This window comes from Nycticebus coucang, chromosome 10 (genome assembly GCF_027406575.1).
Source record: "Nycticebus coucang isolate mNycCou1 chromosome 10, mNycCou1.pri, whole genome shotgun sequence".
In the NCBI taxonomy this organism is placed as follows: domain Eukaryota; kingdom Metazoa; phylum Chordata; class Mammalia; order Primates; family Lorisidae; genus Nycticebus; species Nycticebus coucang.
The window spans coordinates 115,489,950-115,511,816 of NC_069789.1; the positions used below are offsets into that span (position 1 = coordinate 115,489,950).

Consider the following 21,867-nt stretch of genomic DNA (forward strand, 5'->3'; position numbering starts at 1 on the left):
ATAGATTTTTCTCTCTTTCTCTTCGGCGGGATGGTTTAAGAAACAGGCGAATCAAAGGACCAGAGGAGGCACCCCCTTTCCTCCAAGAGGATTCTCTCCTGCTCTACAAAAAAGGATTCAAGTCAGACACCAGCCAGGAATTCCTCAAGATACCTGGCACCTGAGTATTCAGTAAATATTTGTGAAATTTATGAATGAAAAAATACATGACTCGACCAAGGAAAGTGTCTCGTGATTGTAATCCTAGCACTTTGGGAGGCTGAGGAGGGAGGATCCCTTGAGGTCAGGATCAGAGACCAGCCTGAGCAGAAGCAAGACTCTGACTCTACTAAAAAATAGGAACAATTAGCTGACCTGCACAGTCGCTCACGCCTGTAATCCTAGCACTTGGGAGGCTGAGTTGGGTGGATTGCCTGAGCTCATGAGTTTGAGACAAACCTAAGTAAGAGCAAGACCCTGTCTCTAAAAAATAACCGGGCGGGGGTGGCGCGAGGAACCGTTATGGGAACCGGAGGTGCTGATTAAACCTGATCAAGATGACAACCTCCCAAAAGCACCGAGACTTCGTGGCAGAGCCCATGGGGGAAAAGCCAGTGGGGAGCTTAGCTGGGATTGGTGAAGTCCTGGGCAAGAAGCTGGAGGAAAGGGGCTTTGACAAGGCATATGTGGTCCTTGGCCATTCCTGGTGCTAAAGAAAGATGAAGACCTCTTCCGGGAATGGCTGAAGGACACATGTGGCGCCAATGCTAAGCAGTCCCGAGATTGCTTTGGATGCCTCCGAGAGTGGTGTGACGCCTTCTTGTGATGCTCTCTAGGGATCCCTCAATCCCCAACCCCAGCATTTAGTCTCCAGAATTTGCAGCTGAGTGGGGACTCCTTCCTTGTCCTCTACAAAGGAAAAGATTGCTACTGTAGTCACCTCCGATGTACTCCAGGGTCTTCTGGGAGTTTTCTCCCTTCACCATTTCAACTTTTTTGGAATTCTTTTGCACTTGCATGCATCTCCCTTTTCCTTCCCCTGCCGGTTCCATGTTAGCAGTTACCAGCTTTCCTGAGTGGATTCCTGGCCCCTTCCCTCACCCCCACCTTTAATCTTCTGTCTGTTTGATGCCATTTGGCTCCATTTTGGGCAGAACAGTCACTGTCCTTATAAAGTTTTTAGATCAATAAAAAAATAACCGGGCGCTGTGGTGGGTGCCTGTAGTCCCAGCTACCTGGGAGGCTGAAGCAAGAGAATCACTTGAACCCAAGAGTTTGAGGTTGCTGTGAGCTAAGATGCCAAGGCCCTCTACCAAGGGTGACCAAGTGAGACTTTGTCTCCAAAAAAAAAAAAAAAAAAATTAGCTGAGCATTGGGGCAGGAGACTATAGTCCCAGTTACCCTGGAGGCTGAAGCAGGAGGATGGCCTGAACCCAGGAGTTTGAGGTTGCTGTGACTTAGGCTGAGGGCGCATGACTTGATATGTAAAATTGGAAGATTCCACCATGGCAACATGTAAGCTGCAGGAGAGAGCTGAAGCCCAGAGTTTGTATCATTCATTCCCCCAACCCATTCCCTTAACCTCCCATTTGAAAACTTGAAATGACGAGGACACGATGATTTGGGCCCAAACTCATGTTATATTGTGGAGATGGAAAAGAGCCATATATATTTTAAGAAGGGGAACTGAGGCAGACCACAGGAGGAGGGATCCAGAGGGATGACAATGGGGCCCAGGACTCCTTCTGGAGGCTCAGAGATGCCAGGATTCCAGGAGGTCTCACAGCATGAAAGAGACCTGACTACTTTAGCTATTAGCAGCCAGAATGGGGAGATGATCAGGCAGTTGCTGGGAATGCATTTATATCCTGAGAATCAGGATCCTGGGACAGGCCAGGCGTGGGCAGAAGGGCCCCAGTGTCATCCCCACGGAGAGAAATCCAAGGGGCTGAGGAGAAAGGGGGAGGTCGTAAGTCTCTGAGACCCCCTGGGTCTCTGACCACCCCTTGCCCCATTTGTGTGTGTGCATGTGTGTAGGATGTGCATTCTCTCAGTCTCTGTCTTACTCTGTATGGGTTTCGGCCCCATCTTCCCTCCTTGCCCCCTTCTACTCTCTGTCCTTGCCTCTCTAGGTCTCTATCCCCTCTCTCTCTGGATCTCTGTTTCCCCATTTCCCATTCTCTACCCCACCCCTTCAGTCTCTGCCCTCCCAGGTATGTGTCCTCTGTTGGAGTGCTTCCTCTCCCTGCACCACACCTGGCAGTCCATTCTTCATCCTCCTCCACAACAGCACTCCTCCTGCAGCTGCTGCAATGAGCAGCAAGAAGCCAATGACAATTCCAACCACTGGCACTGAGGAGTTGACTGGTGATTCTGCAACCAGAGAATGCTGTGAGACATTGAGTAGACCCTCCACCCCAGCCAGTCGAGACAGGGAAAAGGGGCTGTCCTGGTCCCTCTCAATCTTGGAGATCCCAGGACCAAGTGTCTGGGGGTGGGAATGAGCAGAGGAAAAGGCCTGTCAGGCAATGCTCTGAGTCTGGGCAGAATATCCCCAGGCTGCATATAGGAACCAGCCATAGCCTATAATCCTAGCACTCTGGGAGGCCAAGGTGGATTGTTGAGCTCAGGAGTTCAAGACCAGCCTGAGCAAGAGTGAGACCCTGTCTCTAAAAAATAGCCAGACATTGTGGCAGCTGCCTATAGTCCCAGCTACTCAGAAGGCTGAAGGAAGAGAATCATTTGAGCCCAAGACTATGAGGTTTTTGTGAGCTATAATACCATGGCACTCTACTGAGTGTGACAAAGTGAGACTCTGTCTCAAAAAAAGAAAAACAAAACAAACAAACAAACAAAAACAAAAGAACCAGCCATAGCAAGAAAGATGCCAGTCACACTGTAAGGGACGTGTGGCAGCGGGACAGGTAGTGTTCTAACTTGAAAAGCAGGAGCAGGCACAGAGCAGTAGGTCAGTCTCAAGAAGGACTAGCAGTAGTGGGGCAGCAGATGGTCAGTCTTGGTGAGGATTGGCAGCAGCAGACAATAAATGGTCAGATTCCATGATGACCACCAGCAGTAAGATGGAAGATGGTCAGACTTAGGGAGGACAAGCCATCAGGTTTTGGGAGAACTGGCAGCAGAGAGAATGGAACAAGGTAGTCAGACTCAAGGAGGACAAGCAGCAGCAGGGAGGAAGGTCAGACTTGGGGAGGACTACAGCCGCAGTGGGACAGAGGCAATCAGAAATAGGGAGGATCAGGCAGCACCTGTGGATGAGTGGGTAGGTCGCCGGCCCCATGTACTGAGGGTGTCGGGTTTGAACCCGGCCCCGGCCAAACTGTAACAGAAAAATAGCCGGCGTTGTGGCAGGAGCCTGTAGTCCCAGCTACTCGGGAGGCTGAGGCAAGAGAATCGCCTAAGCCCAAGAGATGAAGGTTGCTACGAGCCGTGACACCGCCGCACTCTACCAAGGGCGACAAAGTGAGACTCTGTCTCTAAAAAAAAAAAAAAAAGAAGAATGGGCGGCGCCTGTGGCTCAGTGAGCAGGGTGCGGGCCCCATATACTGAGGGTGGCAGGTTCAAACCCAGCCCTGGCCAAAAAAACTGCAACAAAAAAATAGCTGGGTGTTGTGGCGGGCACCTGTAGTCCCAGCTACTCGGGAGGCTGAGGCAGGAGAATCGCCTAAGCCCAGGAGTTGGAGGTTGCTGTGAGCTGTGTGACGCTATGGCACTCTACTGAGGGCCATAAAGTGAAACTCTTTCTCTACAAAAAAAAAAAAAAAAAGAAGAAGGGCGGCGCCTGTGGCTCAGTGAGTGGGGCCTCATGTACCAAGGGTGGTGGGTTCGGACCTGGCCTCAGCCAAACTGCCACAAAAAATAGCTGGGCGATGTGGTGGGCGCCTGTAGTCCCAGCTTCCCGGGAGGCTGAGGCAACAGAATCGCCTAAGCCCAGGAGTTGGAGGTTGCTGTGAGTGTGACTCCACAGCACTCTACCAAAGGCAACAGAGTGAGACTCTATCTCTAAAAAACAAACAAAAAAAAGAAATAGGGAGGATCGTCACTTAGGGGACCTCACCCAGCTTCACGGTGAGGGGCTGTGCTAGCCCTACATGCTGCACAAGGCAGCGGTAGTGGTGCTCATCACCACTTTTGACTGTTAGTGATGACCAGGCATGGAAGGAACCGTCGCCGTTGGGGCCAGAGTCACTCTCTCCAGAGCCAGCTGCCAGCCCATTCCGTAGGAATCGAAGTTGCAACTCCGGAGGGTAGAAGGAGAAGGCACTGCAGGTGAGCACGGAAAAGCCAGGGCTACTGGGTCGGGCCTTCAGGCGCATGGAGGGTGGCTCTGCAGAGACACAGGCAGATAGGCCTAAGCCCCAAGCCTATGACCCCTAGGGACAGGCCCAGTGCAGGGCTGGATAGGAACAGAAAGAGACCTCCATTCCTAGTGCTTTGCACTGTGCTGAGCCTGGAGAATATAATGCCCTCCAAGGGTGACAGAGACCCAATATATTCATCCTGAGGGTATCCTCCTAAAGACTCCACCTCTTATCCGTCCCTTCCTACAGTAGACATGCACTGAGAATCTATCACATGATCTGGCACATGCCAAACACTCCTCTAGGTACTGCGGATCCTGCAGTGAACAAAACAGACAAAAGTTGCTGTCGTTATGGAGTAAGCATTCTCATGAGGGGAGACAAATATTTGTGTGTGAACAGATGAAGGGGAAACATGCTATGAAGGTAGTGTGATGAAGAAACATGTGACATACCCTACAGACATTAAAAAAGACAGTAAGAGGATTATAAAAAATTTCATGGAACACATTTGAAAATTTAAATGAACTGGAAACATTTTTGAGAATTACAACTTTCCAAAACTGATATAAGAAGAAATTAAAAATTTGAGTAGTCCTATAAAATTGCACACAAACTTTATGGCCAAATGAAAAAAAAATTTTTTTTTTTTTTTGAGACAAAGTCTCATTTTGTCTCCCTCAGTAGAGTGCTATAGCGTCATAGCTCACAGCAACCTCCAACTCTTGGGCTCAGGTGATTCTCTTGCCTCAGCCTCCAGAGTAGCTGGGACTACAGGCACCCAACACAACACCCGGCTACTTTTAGAGATGGGGTCTCGCTCTTGCTCAGGGTGGTCTCAAAACTGTGAGCTCAGGGCAATCCAACTGCCTCAGCCTCCCAGAATGCTAGGATTATAGGCCTGAGTCACTGAACCCAGCCCAAATTAAAAAAATTTATTTTAGGGCGGTGCCTGTGGCTCAGCGAGTAGGGCACTGACCCCATATACCGAGGGCAGTGGGTTCAAACCCGACCCTGGCCAAACTCCAACAAAAAATAGCTGGGTTATGGTGGGCACCTGTGGTCCCAGCTACTCAGGAGGCTGAGGCAAGAGAATCGCCTAAGCCCAGGACTGGAGGTTGCTGTGAGCTGTGTTGTCACAGCACTCTACCGAGGGCAACAGAGTAAGACTCTATCTCCAAAAAAAATTTATTTTATTTATTTATTTATTTTTAGAGACAGAGTCTCACTTTATTGCCCTCGGTAGAGTGCCGTGTCGTCACAGCTCACAGCAATCTCCAGCTCCTGGGCTTAGGTGATTCCCTTGCCTCAGCCTCTTGAGTAATTGGGGCTACAGGCACAAGCCACAACACCTGGCTATTTTTGTTGTTGCTTTTGTTGCAGTTTGACTGGGGGCTAGGTTTGAACCTGCCACCCTCAGTATGTGGGGCCGGAGCCCTACTCACTGAGCCACAGATGCCACCCCAAATTTAAAACTTTTAACCCATAATTTAAAACTCTTAGAGGGGGGTGGCACCCGTGGCTCAGTGGGTAGGAAGCTGGCCCCATACACCGAGGGTGGCAGGTTCAAACCTGGCCCCAACCAAACTGTAATAACAAAAATAGCCAGGCATTGTGGCGGGTGCCAGGTTCAAACCCGGCCCTGACCAAACTGCAACAACAACACAATAGGGTATTGTGGCGTGTGCCTATAATCCCAGCTACTTGGGAGGCTGAGGCAAGAGAATTGCCTAAGCCCAGGAGTTGGAGATTGCTGTGAGCTGTGCCAAGGTACTGTACTGAAGGTGATAAAGTGAGACTCTGTCTCTTAAAAAAAAAAAAAAAAACTCTTGGAGGGCAAGGTCCCCATTTTTTTTTTTTTTTTTTTTGAGACAGAGTCACACTATGTCCCCCTTGGTAGGGTGCTATAGCATCACAGCTCACAGCAACTTCAAACTCTTGGGCTTAAGCAGTTCTCTTGCTTCAGCCTCCCATGTAGCAGGGACTACAGGTGCTTGCCACAATGCCTGGCTATTTTTTTGTTGTTGTTGTTTAGCTGGCCCAGGGCGGGTTTGAACCTGTCACTTTGGTGTATGTGGCCGGCGCCAAGCCCTGAAAAAAAGGTTTTTCTTAATTTTTCCTTTTTTTTTAAACCCCAAATCTAAAAAGCCATTTATTTGTAGTTGGCTTTTTTTTTTCTGAGACAGAGTCTCAAGCTGTTACCCTGAGTAGAGTGCCATGGTGTCATAGCGCACAGCAACCTCCAACTCAGGCTCAAGGGATCTCTTTGCCTCAGTTTTTCTATTTTGTTTTAGTAGAGATGGGGTCTCACTTTTGCTCAGCTGGTTTTGAACTTGTGACCTCAAGCAATCTACTCACCTTGGCCTCCCAGAGTGCTAGGATTACAGAGTAAGCCACCTCACCCTGCCTATTGTAGTTCTCCAGATTAAAATTTGGGGGCAAATTTTCCTCAAGAGGATTTCAAGTACCAGTATCTTCAAATGTTGATAAGCTGGCTCAGTGCCCATAGCACAGTGGTTACGGCACCAGCCACATGCACCGAGGGTGGCGGGTTAAAACCTGGCCCCGGCCAGCTAAACAACTAGAACAACTGAAACCAAAAAAAAAAAAAAAAATAGCCAGCCTTGTGGTGGGCACTTGTAATCCCAGCTACTTGGGAGGCTGAGGCAAGAGATTCGCTTAAGCCCAAGAGTTTGAGGTTGCTGTGACCCGTGATGCCATGGCACCCTATCCAGGGCAATAATAGCTTGAGACTCTGTCTCAAAAAAAAGAAAAAAAAATGTTGATAAGCTGTTAGGCAAGTCCCACTAATTGACAATTTATTACCATATATAATTAACCTTTTTTTTTTTTTTTTTTGAGACAGAGTCTCACTCTGTTGCCCAGGCTAGAGTGCTCTAGCATCCGCCTAGCTCACAGCAACCTGAAACTCCTGGCCTTAAGTGATCTTCCTACCTCAGTACAGAAGACTACCACAGCACCCACCTATTTTTAGAGATGAGATCTTGCTGTTGCTCAGGCTGGTCTTGAACTCCTGAGCTCAAGCAATCCACTCGCATCAGTGTCCCAGAGTGATAGGATTATAGGAGTGAGTCATCCTGCCCAGTCCTTTACTTTTTTTATTTTGAGACAGAGTCTCAGGCTGTCACCCTGGGTAGAGAGCTGTCACATCACAGCTCACAGCAACCTCAAACTCTTGGGCTTAAGCAATTCTCTTGCCTTAGCCTCCAGAGTAGCTGGGACTACAGGTGCCCACCACGACGCCCAGCTATTTTTTGGATATAGTTGTCATTGTTGTTTGGCAGGCCCCAGGCTGAATTCAAACCCGCCAGCTCCAGTGTATGTGGCTGGCCTCCTGACCGCTAGCTACAGGCACCAACCCCCAGCCCTTTACTTTTTGATCAAATAAAGTTCCAGTCAGGGCAGCGCCTGTAGCTCAGTGGGCAAGGCCCTGGCCCCATATACCAAGGGTGGTGGGTTTGAACCTGGCCCTGGCCAAACTGCCACAAAAAAATGGCCAGGTGGAGCTGGCGGGTTCGAATCCAGCCTGGGCCCGCCAAACAACAATAACAGTTGCAACCAAAAAATAGCTGGGCATTGTGGCAGGCATCTGTAGTCCCAGCTACTTGGGAAGTGGAGGCAGGAGAATCGCTTGAGCCTAGGAGTTGCTGTGAGCTGCACTCTACCCAGGGCGACAGCTTGAGGCTCTGTCTAAAAAAAAAAAAAAAAAAATGGCCAGGTGTTGTGGCAGGCACCTGTAGTCCCAGCTACTCAGGAGGCTGAGGCAAGAGTATCATCTGAGCCCAGGAGTTGGAGGTTGCTGTGAGCTGTGACGCCACAGCACTCTACCAAGGGTGATAGAGTGAGACTCTGTCTCAAAACATACATAAATAAATAAATAAATAATGAATAAATAAATCAAATTCCAGGTTCACGAATTGCTACATGATAGAAACTAGTGAATCTTCAAAATAACTAAAGAAGGGTTGGCTAGGCACCCGCAGCTCATTGGTTAGGGTGCCAGCTACATACACCGAGGCAGGTGGATTCAAACCCAGCCCAGACCTGCTAAACAACAATGACAACCGCAACAAAAAAAATAACTGAGTGTTATGGCATGCGCCTGTAGTCCCAGCTTCTTGGCAGGCTGAGGCAAGAGAATTGTTTAAGCCCAAGAGTTTGAGGTTGCTGTGAGCTGTTACTCCACGGTACTCTATTGAGGGTGACATAGTGAGACTCTCTCAAAAAATAAAATAAAAAGAGAGAGAGCAAAGAGTTGGTCTGAGTGCAATGGTGTTTACAATAAATTGATCACAAGCAATTAAAGATTCCTTTGTTCCTTCTCCAATCCTATTGCTTCACTTGACTAGCCTTAAAAAATATATAAAGGCTCAGTGCCCGTAGCACAGTAGTTATGGCACCAGCCACGTACACCAAGGCTGGTGGGTTCTGGTCTGGGCCAGCTAACCAACAATGACAACTGAAACAAAAAAATACCGGGCATTGTGGCAGGTGCCTGTAGTCCCAGCTACTTCAGAGGCTGAGGCAGGAGAATTGCTTGGGTCCAGGAGTTTGAGGTTGCTGTGAGCTGTGACGCTATGGTTCTCTACCAAGAGTGACATAGTGACGCTCTGTCTCAAAAAAAAAAAAAGGCTTGGTGTCTGTTGCTCAAGTGGCTAAGGCACTAGCCATATACACCTGAGCTGGCAGGTTCAAATCCAGCCCAGGCCCACCAAACAACAATGAGGGCTGCAACAAAAAAATAGCTGGGCGTTGTGGCGGGCACCTGTAGTCCCAGCTACTTGGGCTGGGTGAGCTTCTAGAAGACACAAGCAAATATCTTCTTAGCTTTGAGAGAAAGATTTCTTTTTTTTTTGCAGTTTTTGGCCGAGGTCATGTTTGAACCTACCACCTCCGGTTTATGAGGCTGGTGCCCTATTCCTTGAGCCACAGGTGCCACCAGAGAGAAAGATTTCTTTCTTTCTTTTTTTTTTTTTGTAGAGAGAGAGTTTCACTTTATGGCCCTCGGTAGAGTGCCATGGCGTCACACAGCTCACAGCAACCTCCAACTCCTGGGCTTAGGCAATTCTCCTGCCTCAGCCTCCCCAGTAGCTGGGACTACAGGCACCCGCCACAACGCCCGGCTAGAGAAAGATTTCTTAAAGAGAACACACAAAGAAACTAGAGAATAAAGCTATAAATTGAACTTTGTGGCTCAAGTGGCTAAGGCGCCAGCCACATACACCTGAGCTGGCGGGTTTGAATCCAGCCTGGGCCTGCTAAACAATAATGGTTGCAACCAAAAGATAGCCGGCCATTGCGGCAGGCACCTGTAGTCCAGCTACTTGGAGGTGGAGGCAGGAGAATAACTTGAGCCCAAGATTTGGAGGTTGCTGTGAGCTATGATGCCACAGCACTCTACCCAGGGTGACAGCTTGAGGCTCTGTCTCAAAAAAAAAAGAGGGCCAGCTGGGCCTTATGGCTCAAGCCTGTAATCCTAGCACTTTAAGAGGATGAGGCGGGTAGGTTGCTTGAGCCCAGGAGTTCAGAGACCAACCTGAGCAACAGCAAGACCCGGTCTCTAAAACTAGCTGGGTGTCCTAGTGAATACCTGTAGTCCCAGCTCCTCAGGAGGCTGAAGCAAAAGGATCACTTGAGCACAGGAGTTTGAGGTTGCTGTGAACTATGACGCCATGGCACTCTACTGACAAAATGAGACTCTGTTTCAAAAAAAAAAAAATAGTTTTATTAAGAGAATGAAAAGATAAAAAAAAAAAAAAAAGACAGGCGCAGTGGCTCACCCCTGTAATCCCAGCATTCTGGGAGGCCAAGGCCGGTGGATTGCCTGAGCTCACAGTTTCGAGACCAGCCTGAGCCAGAGTGAGACCCCTGTCTCTAAAAAAAAAAAAAAAGCATGAAAAGACAAATTAAAGACTGAGAAAAGTTATTTGCAACACAAGCATCTGGCAAAGAACTCCTATCTCAAATATATTCAGAACTTAAACAAGGAAGACCTGAAACTACAAAGTATAAAACTTAAGAAGAATACATAGGGGAAATTCCTCATAATATTGATCTTGGCAATGATTTCCTGGATATGACACCAAAAACACAGGCAACAAACCAAAAATAGATGAGTAGGGCATCAAACAAAAAAGCTTCTGCACAGGAAACAAGTAACAGAGTAAAAAGGCAACTGATAAGATGAAGAAAGTATTTGTGAACAATATATCTGATAAGAGGTTAAAATCCAAAAAAATATAAGTAGGCCAGATGCAGTGGCTCCTGCCTGTAATCCCAGCACTCTGGATGGCTCAGGTGGGTAGATCCCTTGAGCTCAGAGTTCAAGACCAGCCTCAGCAGGAGTGAGACCTCTGTCTCCTAAAAATAGAAAAACTACAGGTGGTGGGTGCCTATAGTCCAACTTACTCAGGAAGCTGAGGCATGAGGATTTCTTGAGCCCAAGAATTTGAGGTTGCCATGAACTATGACTCTACAGCACTCTACCCAGAGTGACAGAGTGAGACTGTCAGAAGAGAAGGGGAGGGGAGGGCGTGAAAAGAAAAGGAACTCCTACAACTCCATAACAAGAAAACCAAATTATCTAATTAAAAACTGGTAAAGGAGATGCAAGTGGCCAGCCCAGTCCTCTCTGCTGAGGGTGGGTCTAGGCAATTTGGGATCTTGGCTGCTTGCACTCGGCAGAAAACAAAAAGTGCTTTCTTGCTAAGTGGGAAGCCAAGGAGCTTCCCTCTCTCAGAGCTGTCTCTCTGGCAAGTTGGCAAAAGTTGCTGCACACTCAGATTAACTGGGGAGGGCCGAGCTTGTGCTTGTCAGCAGTTCTGTGTTTTGCTTTATGTTTACTATTGTTTTCTAGCAGATATGCATGGTCTTCTATGCTGTGCTCATTGCCACATTCCTTTTGCCTCCAAGGTATTTACTTATAATACAAGCTAAATCCAAGCCCAGAAAATCTGCCTGGTCTTTGGTTCTGGTTAACAGAAAAACAAAAACAAACCATTAAAAAAAGAAAAATTAAGTAGTTTCTGATTTAATCTATTTTTTTTTTTTTTGAGACAGAGTCTCATTCTGTCACCCTGGGTACAGTGTCCTGGTGTCAGAGCTCATAGCAACTTCAAACTCGTGGGCTTAAGCGATCCTCTTGCCTCACCCCCACAAGTAGCTGTGACTATGTGCACCTGCCACAATGCCCAGCTAGTTTTTCTATCTGTAGCAGAGACCAGGTCTCTCCCTCTTGCTCAGGCTGGTCTCAAATGCCTGAGCTCAAGAAATCCACTCTGAAATCGGGAGCCACCATGCTGGGCAGATTTAATCTAAATTTTAATGGCAATACATTTCTCTCACCTCAAATCTTAGGGATTCTTCTTTTTTTTTTTTTTTTTTGAGACAGAGCTTCAAGCTGTCACCCTGGGTAGAGTGCTGAAGCATCACAGCTCACAGCAATCTCCAACTCCTGGGCTCAAGCGATTCTCCTGCCTCCCCTCCCAAGTAACTGGGACTACAGGCACCTGCCACAACACCCGGCTATTTTTTTGTTGCAGTCATCATTGTTGTTTGGCAGGCCTGGGCTGGATTCGAACCCACCAGCTCAGGTGTATGTGGCTGGCGCCTTAGCTGCTTGAGTCACAGGTGCTGAGCCCGGATTCTTTTTTATTTTTTTGAGACAGAGTCTCACTCTGTCACCCTAGGTAGAGTGCTATGGCATCATAGCTCACAGCAACCCAAAATGCATGAGCTTAAGCCATCCTCTTGTCTCAGCCTCCTGAGTACCTGGGATTACAGGTGTACACCAATATGCCTGGCTAACTTTTCTATTTTTAGTAGATACGGGGGTTTCACTTTTGCTGAGGCTGGTCTCCAACTCCTGAGCTGAAGCAATCCACCGGACCCGGCTTCCCAGAGTGCTAGGATTACAGGCATGAGCCACTTCACCTGGCCTACAGTCTTAAGGATTCTTTTTTTTTTTTTTTTTTTTGTAGAGACAGAGTCTCACTTTATGGCCCTCGGTAGAGTACAGTGGCATCACACAGCTCACAGCAACCTCCAACTCCTGGGCTTAAGCGATTCTCTTGCCTCAGCCTCCCGAGTAGCTGGGACTATAGGCGCCCGCCACAACGCCCGGCTATTTTTTGGTTGCAGTTCAGCCAGGGCTGGGTTTGAACCTGCCACCCTCGGTATATGGGGCCTGCACCTTACGGACTGGGCCACAGGCGCCGCCCGCAGTCTTAAGGATTCTTAATCCACATTCTCTGGATGGGTTTTAGGGGATTCAGGAGGCTTTCAAGTTACATGTAAAGTTTTGTGGGTATGAGTATTTTCTGGGAGAAGTTTCTTAACTTTCATCGTATTCTCCAATAGAGTTAAGACTCAAAAGATTAAAATAAACAATATTAAATAAACAAAAAGAGGCAACAGCCTTGAATAGACATTTCTCCAAAAGAAGACAAACAGATGGCTAACAGGTATATGAAAAGATGCTCCACATCACTAATCATGAGGGAAATGCAAATCAAAACCACCGTGAGATATCACCTCACACGTTAGGCTGGTTTTTTGTTTTTTTTTTTGTTTTTTTTGAGTCTCACTCTGTTGCCCTGGGTAGGGTGTCCTGGTGTTACAGCTCACAGCAACTTCAAACTCCTGAGCTTGAGCAATTGTCTTGTTTCATTTTCAACAAGTGTTAGCCAGGATGTGGAAAATTTCAAACCCTTGTGTTGGTAGGACAGTAAAATGGTACATATGCTCTGAAAAAAAGTATGGAAGTTCCTCAAAAAATTAAAAATAGCATATCATATGATCTAGCAATTCCATTTCTGGGTGTCTATCCAAAAGAGTTGAAATCAGGATTGCAAATTAAGATTTGTACTCCCATGTTCACTGCAGCCCTATTCACAAGAGCCAGGAGGTAGAAACAACCTATATATTCACTGACAGATGAATGGATAAAGAAAATGTGGTCTGTACATATGGTGAAAAACAATTTGATCTTAAAAGAGAAGGGACTTTCTGGCCAGCCAGTGGCTCACGCCTGTAATCCAAGCACTCTGGGAACTTGAGGCCAGTGGATGCCCTGAGCTCAGGAGTTAGAGACCAGCCTGAGCAAGAGTGAGACCCTGTCTCTACTAAGAATAGAAAAATTAGCTGGCACTTGTGGCAGGCACCTGTAGTCCCAGCTACTGGGGAGGCTGAGGCAAGAGGATCTCTTTAGCCCAAAAGTTTGAGGTTGTTGTGAAGAGGGCAGTGCCTGTGGCTCAGTGAGTAGGGCGCTGGCCCCATATACCGAGGGAGGTGGGTTTGAACCCGACCCAGCCAAACTGCAAAAAAAATAGCCAGGCGGGTGCCTGTAAGGGGGCTGAGGTAAGAAAATCACCTAAGCCCAAGAGCTGGAGGTTGCTGTGAGCTGTGACACCACAGCGCTCTACTGAGGGTGACAAAATGAGACTCTGTCTCTAAAAAAAAAGAAAAGAGAAAATTTTTGTTCTTTGCTACAACACAAACGAAACTTGAGGACATTATACTAAGTGAAATAAGCCAATCACAGAAATACAAATACTGTGTACTCCCATGCATATTAAGTACCTAAGGCCGTCTCAGAAACAGAAAGTACAATGGTGGTTGCCAGGACCTGAGGAAGGGGAAGTAGGGGGTTGCTGTGAATTTCAGTCATGTAAGTGGAAGGAGCCTAGTGAAGTGCTGGGGGACACTGCAACTAGTATAACAGTACTGCACCCAGCACTCCAAATTTGTTAATGGGAAATTTCACGTGGAATGTGTGTGTGTGTGTGTTATTTTTTTACCACCACAACAGATAAAACTTAAATAAGGAAAAAGATAAAAATTCAAATTTACAAATGGATAAACACCTTCATCTGGAACTGGCATCTTCAAGTAATTTGAAAAAATGACAAACACGGCTCAGCACTCTAGCACAGTGGTTATGGCACCCGCCACATGCACCGAGGCTGGCGAAATAGAACCCAGCACAGGGCCAGCTAAACAACAATGACAACTGACAGCAACAACAACAACAAAATAGCCGGGCGCTGTGGCGGGCACCTGTAGTCCCAGCTACTTGGGAGGCTGAGGCAAGAGAATCGCTTAAGCCCAAGAGTTTGAGGTTGCTGTGAGCTGTGATGCCAGAGCACTCTAAGGGTGACATAGTGAGACTCTGTCTTAAAAAAGAAAAAATGACAAACACAAAGGGAAAGAGGAGAGGCAACCCATGTATGTTCTCTAGGCCTTCTGGAGAACATGGAGTTGTTCCTATGGCCTCATATGAGGTCAGACAATTTTTTAAAGACCATTTTTGTTTTTATTTTTTAATTGAGACAGAGTCTCACTATGTCACCTGTGGTAGAGTGCCATGGTGTCACAGCTCGCAGCAACCTCAAACTCTTGGGCTTCAGCGATTCTCTTGCCTCAGACTCCCAGGTAGCTGGGACTACAGGTGCCCGCCACAACACCCAGCTATTTTTTGGTTATAGTTGTCATTGGTTTGGCAGGCCCCAGCTGGTTCAAACCTGCCAGCTTTAGCCGGGCGTTGTGGCGGGCACCTGTAATCCCAGCTGCTCGGGAGGCTGAGGCAGGAGAATCACAGAAGCCCAAGAGCTAGAGGTTGCTGTGAGTCCTGTGACATCATGGCACTCTACTGAAGGCGGTAAAGTGAGACTCCATCTCTACAAAAAAAAAAAAAAAAGCCTGCCAGCTCCAGTGTATGTGACTGGAGCCCTCGCCGCTTGAGCTATATAGGCACCAAACCAGTTTTTATTTTTATTTTTTAATGTTTATTTGTTCATTTAAGACAGTCTCACTGTCACTCTGTATAGACTGCTGTGGCGTCATGGCTCACAGCAACCTCAAACTCTTGGGCTTAAACGATCCTCCTGCCTCAGCTTCCCAAGTAGCTGACTACAGGCACCTGTCACAATGCCAGGTGTTTTTTTCTATTTTTAGTAAAGAAAGGGTCTCACTGCCCAGGCTGGTCTGAAAGGAGGTCCTTCCTGGGCTCAAGGAATCCACCCACCTGGGTCTCCCACAGTGCTGGGATTATAGGTGTGAGCCACCACACCCAGCCCCTTGGTCAGACAAGTAAGTTCTCCCACTTATCCTAGAAAAAAGTGGTACATACCTCCTTGTGGAATATCGCTATAGTTACCTTTGAACTACTTCCCTTGGCCATCTGCTGACTGCAGTGATAGTCAGCAATGAGATATGCAGCATTTTTTCTAAGGGTGAGTTTGACAATTTAATTATCTGACCTCATACCTGCCAGAAAAGTGCCAGAATCTACCAGAAAGTGATATTGTAGACATCAAGGGAATGACTACTGTTCTAAAAGGCCCCGCGAATATCACCATGGCAAAACTGGAAGAGTCTGCGGTGTGACCCCGCTCACTGTTGGCACTGCTATAAACAAAGGCAAGATTCTTGCCAAGAGGATTAATGTGTGTACTGAGCATTAAGTATTCTAAGAGCCAAGACAGCTTCCAGAATCTTAGAAAGGAAAATGATCAGAAAAAGAAGGAAGGTGGGGCACCTTTGGCTCAAAGGAGTAGGGTGCTGGCCCCATATACCAGAGGTGGCGGATTCAAACCCGGCCCCTGCCAAAAACTGCAAAAAAAGAAAAAGAAGAAAAAAGAAGGAAGGCAAGAGAAAGGTGCCTGGGGTCACCTGGGGTCACCTGAAACAGCCCCTACTACACCCAGGGCTGTCCAGTCTGGGAGGACCCACAGCAAAGAGGCAGAGCCACTGGATCCCACTCCCTAGGAATTCATGGCATAACTGGTGTAAAAACAAACAAACAACAACCAAAAAAACCCTTTAGATGGCCTTTTAAATTTTTAATTAAGAAGTAAAATAAGGGGTGGTGCCTGTGGCTCAGTGGGTAGGGCGCTGGCCCCATATACCGAGGGTGGTGGGTTCAAACCCTGCCCTGGCCAAACTGCAACAAAAAAATAGCCGGGCGTTGTGGCGGGCGCCTGTAGTCCCAGCTACTCGGGAGGCTGAGGCAAGAGAATCACCTAAGCCCAGGAGTTGGAGGTTGCTGCGAGCTATGTGATGCCACAGCACTCTACCAAGGGCAATAAAGTGAAACTCTGTCTCTAGAAAAAAAAAATGGGTGGTGCCTGTGGCTCACTGTGGAATATCGCTATAGTTACCTTTGAAATACTTCCCTTAAAAATAAATAAATAAGGTCGGCGCCTGTGGCTCAAGGGGTAGGACGCCGGTCCCATATGCCGGAGGTGGTGGGTTCAAACCCAGCCCCGGCCAAAAACCAAAAATAAATAAATAAAAATAAAATAAAAAATGAAATACTTCCCTTGGCCATCTGGTGACTGCAGTGATATTCAGCAATGAGATATGCAGCATTTTTAAATTTTAAATTAAAATTTAAGGGTAGGGCGCTGGCCCCATATGCCAGAGGTGCGGGTTCAAACCCAGCCCGGGCCAAAAACTGCAAAAAATAAATAAATAAATAAATAAAATAAGGCCAGGCATATGGCCTAGCATTCTGGCAGGTCGATGGGTAGATCACTTGAGTTCAGGAGTTCAAGACCAGCCTGAGCAAGAGTGAGACCCCCCCCTTCTCTACTGAAAATAGAAAAACTAGGCTCAGCGCCTGTAGCTCAGCAGCTAGGGCGGCAGCCACATACACCAGAGCTGGCAGGTTCAAACCCAACCTGGGCCTGCCAAACAACAATGGCAACTACAACCAAAAAATATCTGGGCGTTGTGGTGGGCACCTGTAGTCCCAGCTACTCAGGAGACTGAGGCAAGAGAATCGCCTAAGCCCAAGAGTTGGAGCCATGCCACTCTAACTGAGGGTGACAAAATGAGACTCTGTCTCAAAAAAAAGGTAATTAGGGTAAAATAAGGTTATATCAGTGAGGCTTCATGCAATATGACTGGTGTCCTTATAAGAAGAGGAAATTAGGACATAAGACATGCACAGAGGAAGACCATGTGGGGATACAGGAAGAAGAAGCAACCTACGGGGGCAAAGACAGAGGCCTCGGAAGAAACTAACCGGTTGACTCCTTGATCTGGAACTTCCAGCCTTATGAATTGTGAGAAAATAAACATCTATTGTTTAAGCCACTCAGTCTATAGTTCATACACAGCAGCCCTAGGTGACTAATATGCCACCCTGTGTAGCTCCTGATGAAATAAACAATCACAATGGCCACTGATGGCCACCAAAACCATTAGGAGAAAACCTGACAACTTCATAACAACTCCTGAGCCCAGTGGTCTGCAGAATGTCATAGAGACAAGCAGGTGCTTGGAGCTTCTGTGCCTGGACATACACACCAACCATCCATGAAGTTTTCTTGCCATAAAAATTGAACCAGAATCAAATCAAGCTCCTAGATCCAGCTATTATTTTACAGCACAGAAAGAGGACTATGTCCAGTAACATCACAGGATGCAAACAGCAAAACCCAGCCTGGGGTAAAATGAATAGGACAAACAACTAACTTCCTTCAAAGCACAATTATGGAGGAAGGAAAGAGACTGAGAAACCTACAAAATAACAGACATTTGAAATCACAAAGATTAATTCAGTTTAATTCAAAATGGATCATAGACCTAAATGTAAAACGCAAAACTATAAGACTCCTAGAGATACACAGAAGATCTAGGTGATCTTGGGTTTGGTGATGACTTCTGAGATATAACACAAAAGCACAATCCATGAAAGAAAAACTGGGAAGGTGGACTTCATTAAAGTTCAAAATTTCTGCTTTGTGAAAGACACCACTAAGGGAATGAAAATTGCAAAGTCTCAGCCTATCCGGCAAAAAAAATAAAATTAGGCTGAGTTCAGTGGCTCACATCTATAATCCTAGCCCTCCGGCAGGCTGAGGCTGGTGTATCACCTGACTTCAAGAGTTTGAGACCAGCCTGAGCAACAGTGCGACCTCCATCTCCACTAAAAATAGAAAAACTAGTTGAGTGTGGTGGCAGACATCTATAGTTCCAGGTACTTGGGAGGCTGAATCCTGAGGATCTCTTGAGCCCAAGAGTTTGAGGTTGCTGTGAGCTATGACACCATGGCACTCTACCAAGGGCAACATAGTGAGACTCTGTCTCAGAAAAAAAAAAAGAAAGAAAGAACAAGCCAGAGACTGGAGGAAATATTTGCAAAACACCTGTACAATAAAGAAAGGATTGGCATCCAAAATAGATTCATAACTCTTAAAATGCAACAATCAATAAAAGACAGATGGACTCATTGAAAAATCTGGACCTCTTAGCCGGGCGTTGTGGCGGGCGCCTGTAGTCCCAGCTACTCGGGAGGCTGAGGCAAGAGAATCGCTTAAGCCCAGGAGTTGGAGGTTGCTGTGAGCTGTGTGATGCCACGGCACTCTACCCGAGGACCATAAAGTGAGACTCTGTCTCTACAAAAAAAAAAAAAAAAAAAAAAGAAAAATCTGGACCTCAGCTGGATCCTGATTAATACTTTAGAAAACATTTACAATCCCAGTAAAGTGAACAGAAACTGGACACGGATGACATTAAGGAGCTGGAGTTACCCGTAGGTGTGATAATGGTTTAGCTATCATTTTTTTTTTAAGTGCCCTCACCTAGTAGAGTTACATACTGAATTATTTCTACATGAAATGCTCTAATGTCTGAGATGTTTCAGGCTGAATCTGAGGTGGGGTGGGAAGACGGCAGGAAGTAGGTGAAACAGGAACAATCAGGAGTTGATGATTATTAAGACTCTGCAATGGGCATACATGGGGGGCTTGTTATACTATTCTCTCTACTTAGGTGTGCTTTGAAATTGTCTACAATTAATTAAAACAAAGGAAGAAATAAAAGAAAAACTACCTCATTTGAGTCCCAACTTCTTTATGGCACTCAAGCTGAATGTTTGTGCAACTCCCCAAGGACAACTATCTTTTCCAGCAGCCTGGAAGCTGTGGGAAGGTGGACTGGGTCCTACCCCTCTTGCCCAGTGTCCAGAACGGCGCTCCACACCCACCGAGAATGCTTGGTCAACCTTTGTGGAATGAATGGGGGTTTGGGGGCCTCCAGGAAGGAAACATCAGACTCCACCTACAAAGCTGAGGGGAGACTTCCTGGAGGAGGTGATGTGCAGCCCGGACCTTGAAGAATAAGGAGGACAGGAAGATGTGGGGAGAGGTGCAAGGGTGCTCTCAGAAAAGTTCAGAGGTAGGACACTGCTAGTGCCATGTGTGGGGCTGGAGTGTAGACTCTGATGGGTGGGTGGAGACAAGTGCAGCTGGAGGCATGTGTAAAGACATTGAGGCAAGGAATCTGGGACTTGCTGGGGGCAGGTAATGGGAGCGGGGGTGAGTATGGGCAGGGCAGGAAGCACTGGGTGTAGAGAGACCTCTCACAAGGAATGCACGGGGACAAGCTGCAGGGGGCGGCTGGAGTGAGGGTCCTGGGAAGGGACCAGTTCAAGCCAGGCCACGGGGACAAAGAGGATGGCACAAGCTAGAGGTGAGGGAGATAGCTCACCCTTCCACTCCAGGTTCCCGCGGCCCCTCTCCAGGTGCCCCAGCAGGCGCTGGGGGCAGGAGTAGAGGAGGAAGGTCATCTCCTTGCTGGCTGCATCGGCCTGCTGCCTCCACTGCTGACTGATGGCCCGGGCCTCAGGCCAGTCGCCGTTCCAGGTGCCCTTCTTGAGGTCGAATGACATGAACTCCTCCCCATTCAAGGCAAACTTGGCGGTGGGCACCGAAGCATTGTCAGGGCCCAGTTCACAGCCCAGCAGGCCCTGCAGGGTGTAGGGACCTGGTGCCCACACACACAGGTCAGCGGGCACCCAGCAACAAGGACCAAGCCTTCCTCCTGCACACCCAGGAGTCCGAGCCTCACCTTTTCCCTCCAGGGCTTTGAAAGCTTCCAGAAAGAGCTTCTCCTTGATCCTCAGGTCTGCAGTCTCTTTCTCCCAGTACCAGGACACCTGATTTTCCCAGACCCATGCTCCACAGGGCTCAGCCTGGGCCCGCAGGTTACTGTAGCTCAGGTACTGCTGGGGGCCCAGCCAGCCTGACACCCAGAAGGCAGGAGTCCCTGGGGCAGGCTTGGACACAGCGGTGAGGTGGTAAAGGAGGGAGAGGTGACTCTCTGCAGACAGAGACACAGCGAAGGGAGCACTGGGCCAAGGGAGTGGAGGTACCTAGACTGTAGCAGGAGACACACCCGGGGGGAGAGAGGAGGCTTGGCCTGGGGGAGGGGATTGACCACAGGAGAGGGGGACAGAGACACAGAGAGGGGAGACAGAGACCCTGGGTGAGGGGGACAGAAAGCCAGAGAGAGGGAGACAGAGACCCAGAGAGAGGAGACAGAGGCTAAGGAGGGGGGCAGAGAACCAGAGAGAGGGAATAGAAATACAGGGGGAAGGGGACAGAGACTAGTGACAGTGGGACAGAAGCATGAAGACAGGGGGCAGGTGGATCCTAGACACAGGGACCGAGGGAAGAGAAAGTGATAAACAAGGGGAAGGGGCCAAGGAGGAAGGGCGGGTGGGTTTTGGGCAATCTCGGATTTTGCTTCCTTTGCCTCTCTTCCTGCCCACCCAGCGAAGGCCCCTCACCTGCGCGCAGCGTCCGGGGCAGTAGGAAGAGCAGCAGAGCGAGCGCCCAGCGTCCAGGCAGGGGGACTCCCATACTGAGAAGGCGACCTGGGGCGGGAGGGGGCGCGTGTTTCCTGGGGACCCCCGCCCCGCCCCTTCTTCCCTGGGCACCCCCGAGCACGGTGGGGACCCGAACTCCAGAAGGTTTGGGGGCTCGATCAAGGATGACAACAATGCCTTCTCCTCAATGAACTTTCACCCCTTAATTTGATTCCTTTTGGTTAATTAATTACAGAACCTGGATTGGGCGAGATTGCTCTCCCGGATCTCGGCTCTGCCTCTTCTTCCTTCCTCGGACCCAGGAGTCCAGGCCCCCAGCCCCGCGCCTCTCCCCCCTCGGATCAAGAGTCTCCCCGGGCCCCTGCCCCCGCCGCCCCGATCTGCTTACGCGGCCACGTTCCCTTCCCGCCTGCAGCCCGCTGGCTCCTGCTCCCGTGACTGGAGACCCCAGTTCCTCTCTCACATCCTGTCCGGAGGCTCCCTGACTCCAGGGACATCCAACCCCACCCCCCAGCTGCAGGGCACACCCCAGGCCCTAGGCCCAGCCTCTCTGTTTGCCTCTTAAAACTTTAGTCTTTTTTTCTTTCTCTGCTGCTCCGTGTTCTTTATTTTGAGAGTGTCAGACACCCAGCGAATTCATGATAAAGATAGGAATGGAACTCCACACTCTGAAGATCTGGGTTGATTTTTTTCATCTCTCAATGGAACCCCCCATGACTTTCGTACCCTCCTGTGTCATACTCCTCCACCAAGTGTCTCCTTAAAAAGCTCCTGCAGGTGTCCTTTATTTATATTTATTTATTTTATTATTATTATTATTTTTTTTTGAGACAGAGCCTCAAGCTGTTGCCCTGGGTAGAGAGCTGTGGCATCACAGCTCACGGCAACCTCCAACTCCTGGGCTCAAGCCATTCTCCTGCCTCTGCCTCCCAA

The 21,867-nt window shown here is 48.2% G+C and overlaps 1 protein-coding gene and 1 pseudogene across 2 annotated transcripts; one reads left to right on the forward strand and one right to left on the reverse strand.

Moving 5' to 3' along the window:
- The first annotated feature begins 486 nt into the window (after positions 1–486).
- LOC128596837 (barrier-to-autointegration factor-like) lies at positions 487–1,165 on the forward strand (annotated as a pseudogene).
- Positions 1,166–1,599: 434 nt separating this feature from the next.
- On the reverse strand, positions 1,600–21,460 carry FCGRT (Fc gamma receptor and transporter). 2 transcript variants are annotated; one of them, XM_053606580.1, is made up of 7 exons: positions 21,323–21,460; positions 20,896–20,982; positions 20,175–20,426; positions 19,815–20,090; positions 4,055–4,324; positions 2,236–2,352; positions 1,600–1,927 (listed from the first exon to the last, which is right to left on the reverse strand). In XM_053606580.1, exons 1-7 carry the CDS (start codon positions 21,429–21,431, stop codon positions 1,818–1,820), a joined length of 1,221 nt encoding a protein of 406 aa, XP_053462555.1. In that variant the 5' UTR covers positions 21,432–21,460; the 3' UTR covers positions 1,600–1,817. The 2 variants fall into 2 exon arrangements, with proteins under 2 accessions (XP_053462555.1, XP_053462556.1); XM_053606581.1 differs by lacking the exon at positions 21,323–21,460 and adding an exon at positions 21,173–21,253.
- Positions 21,461–21,867: the final 407 nt, after the last annotated feature.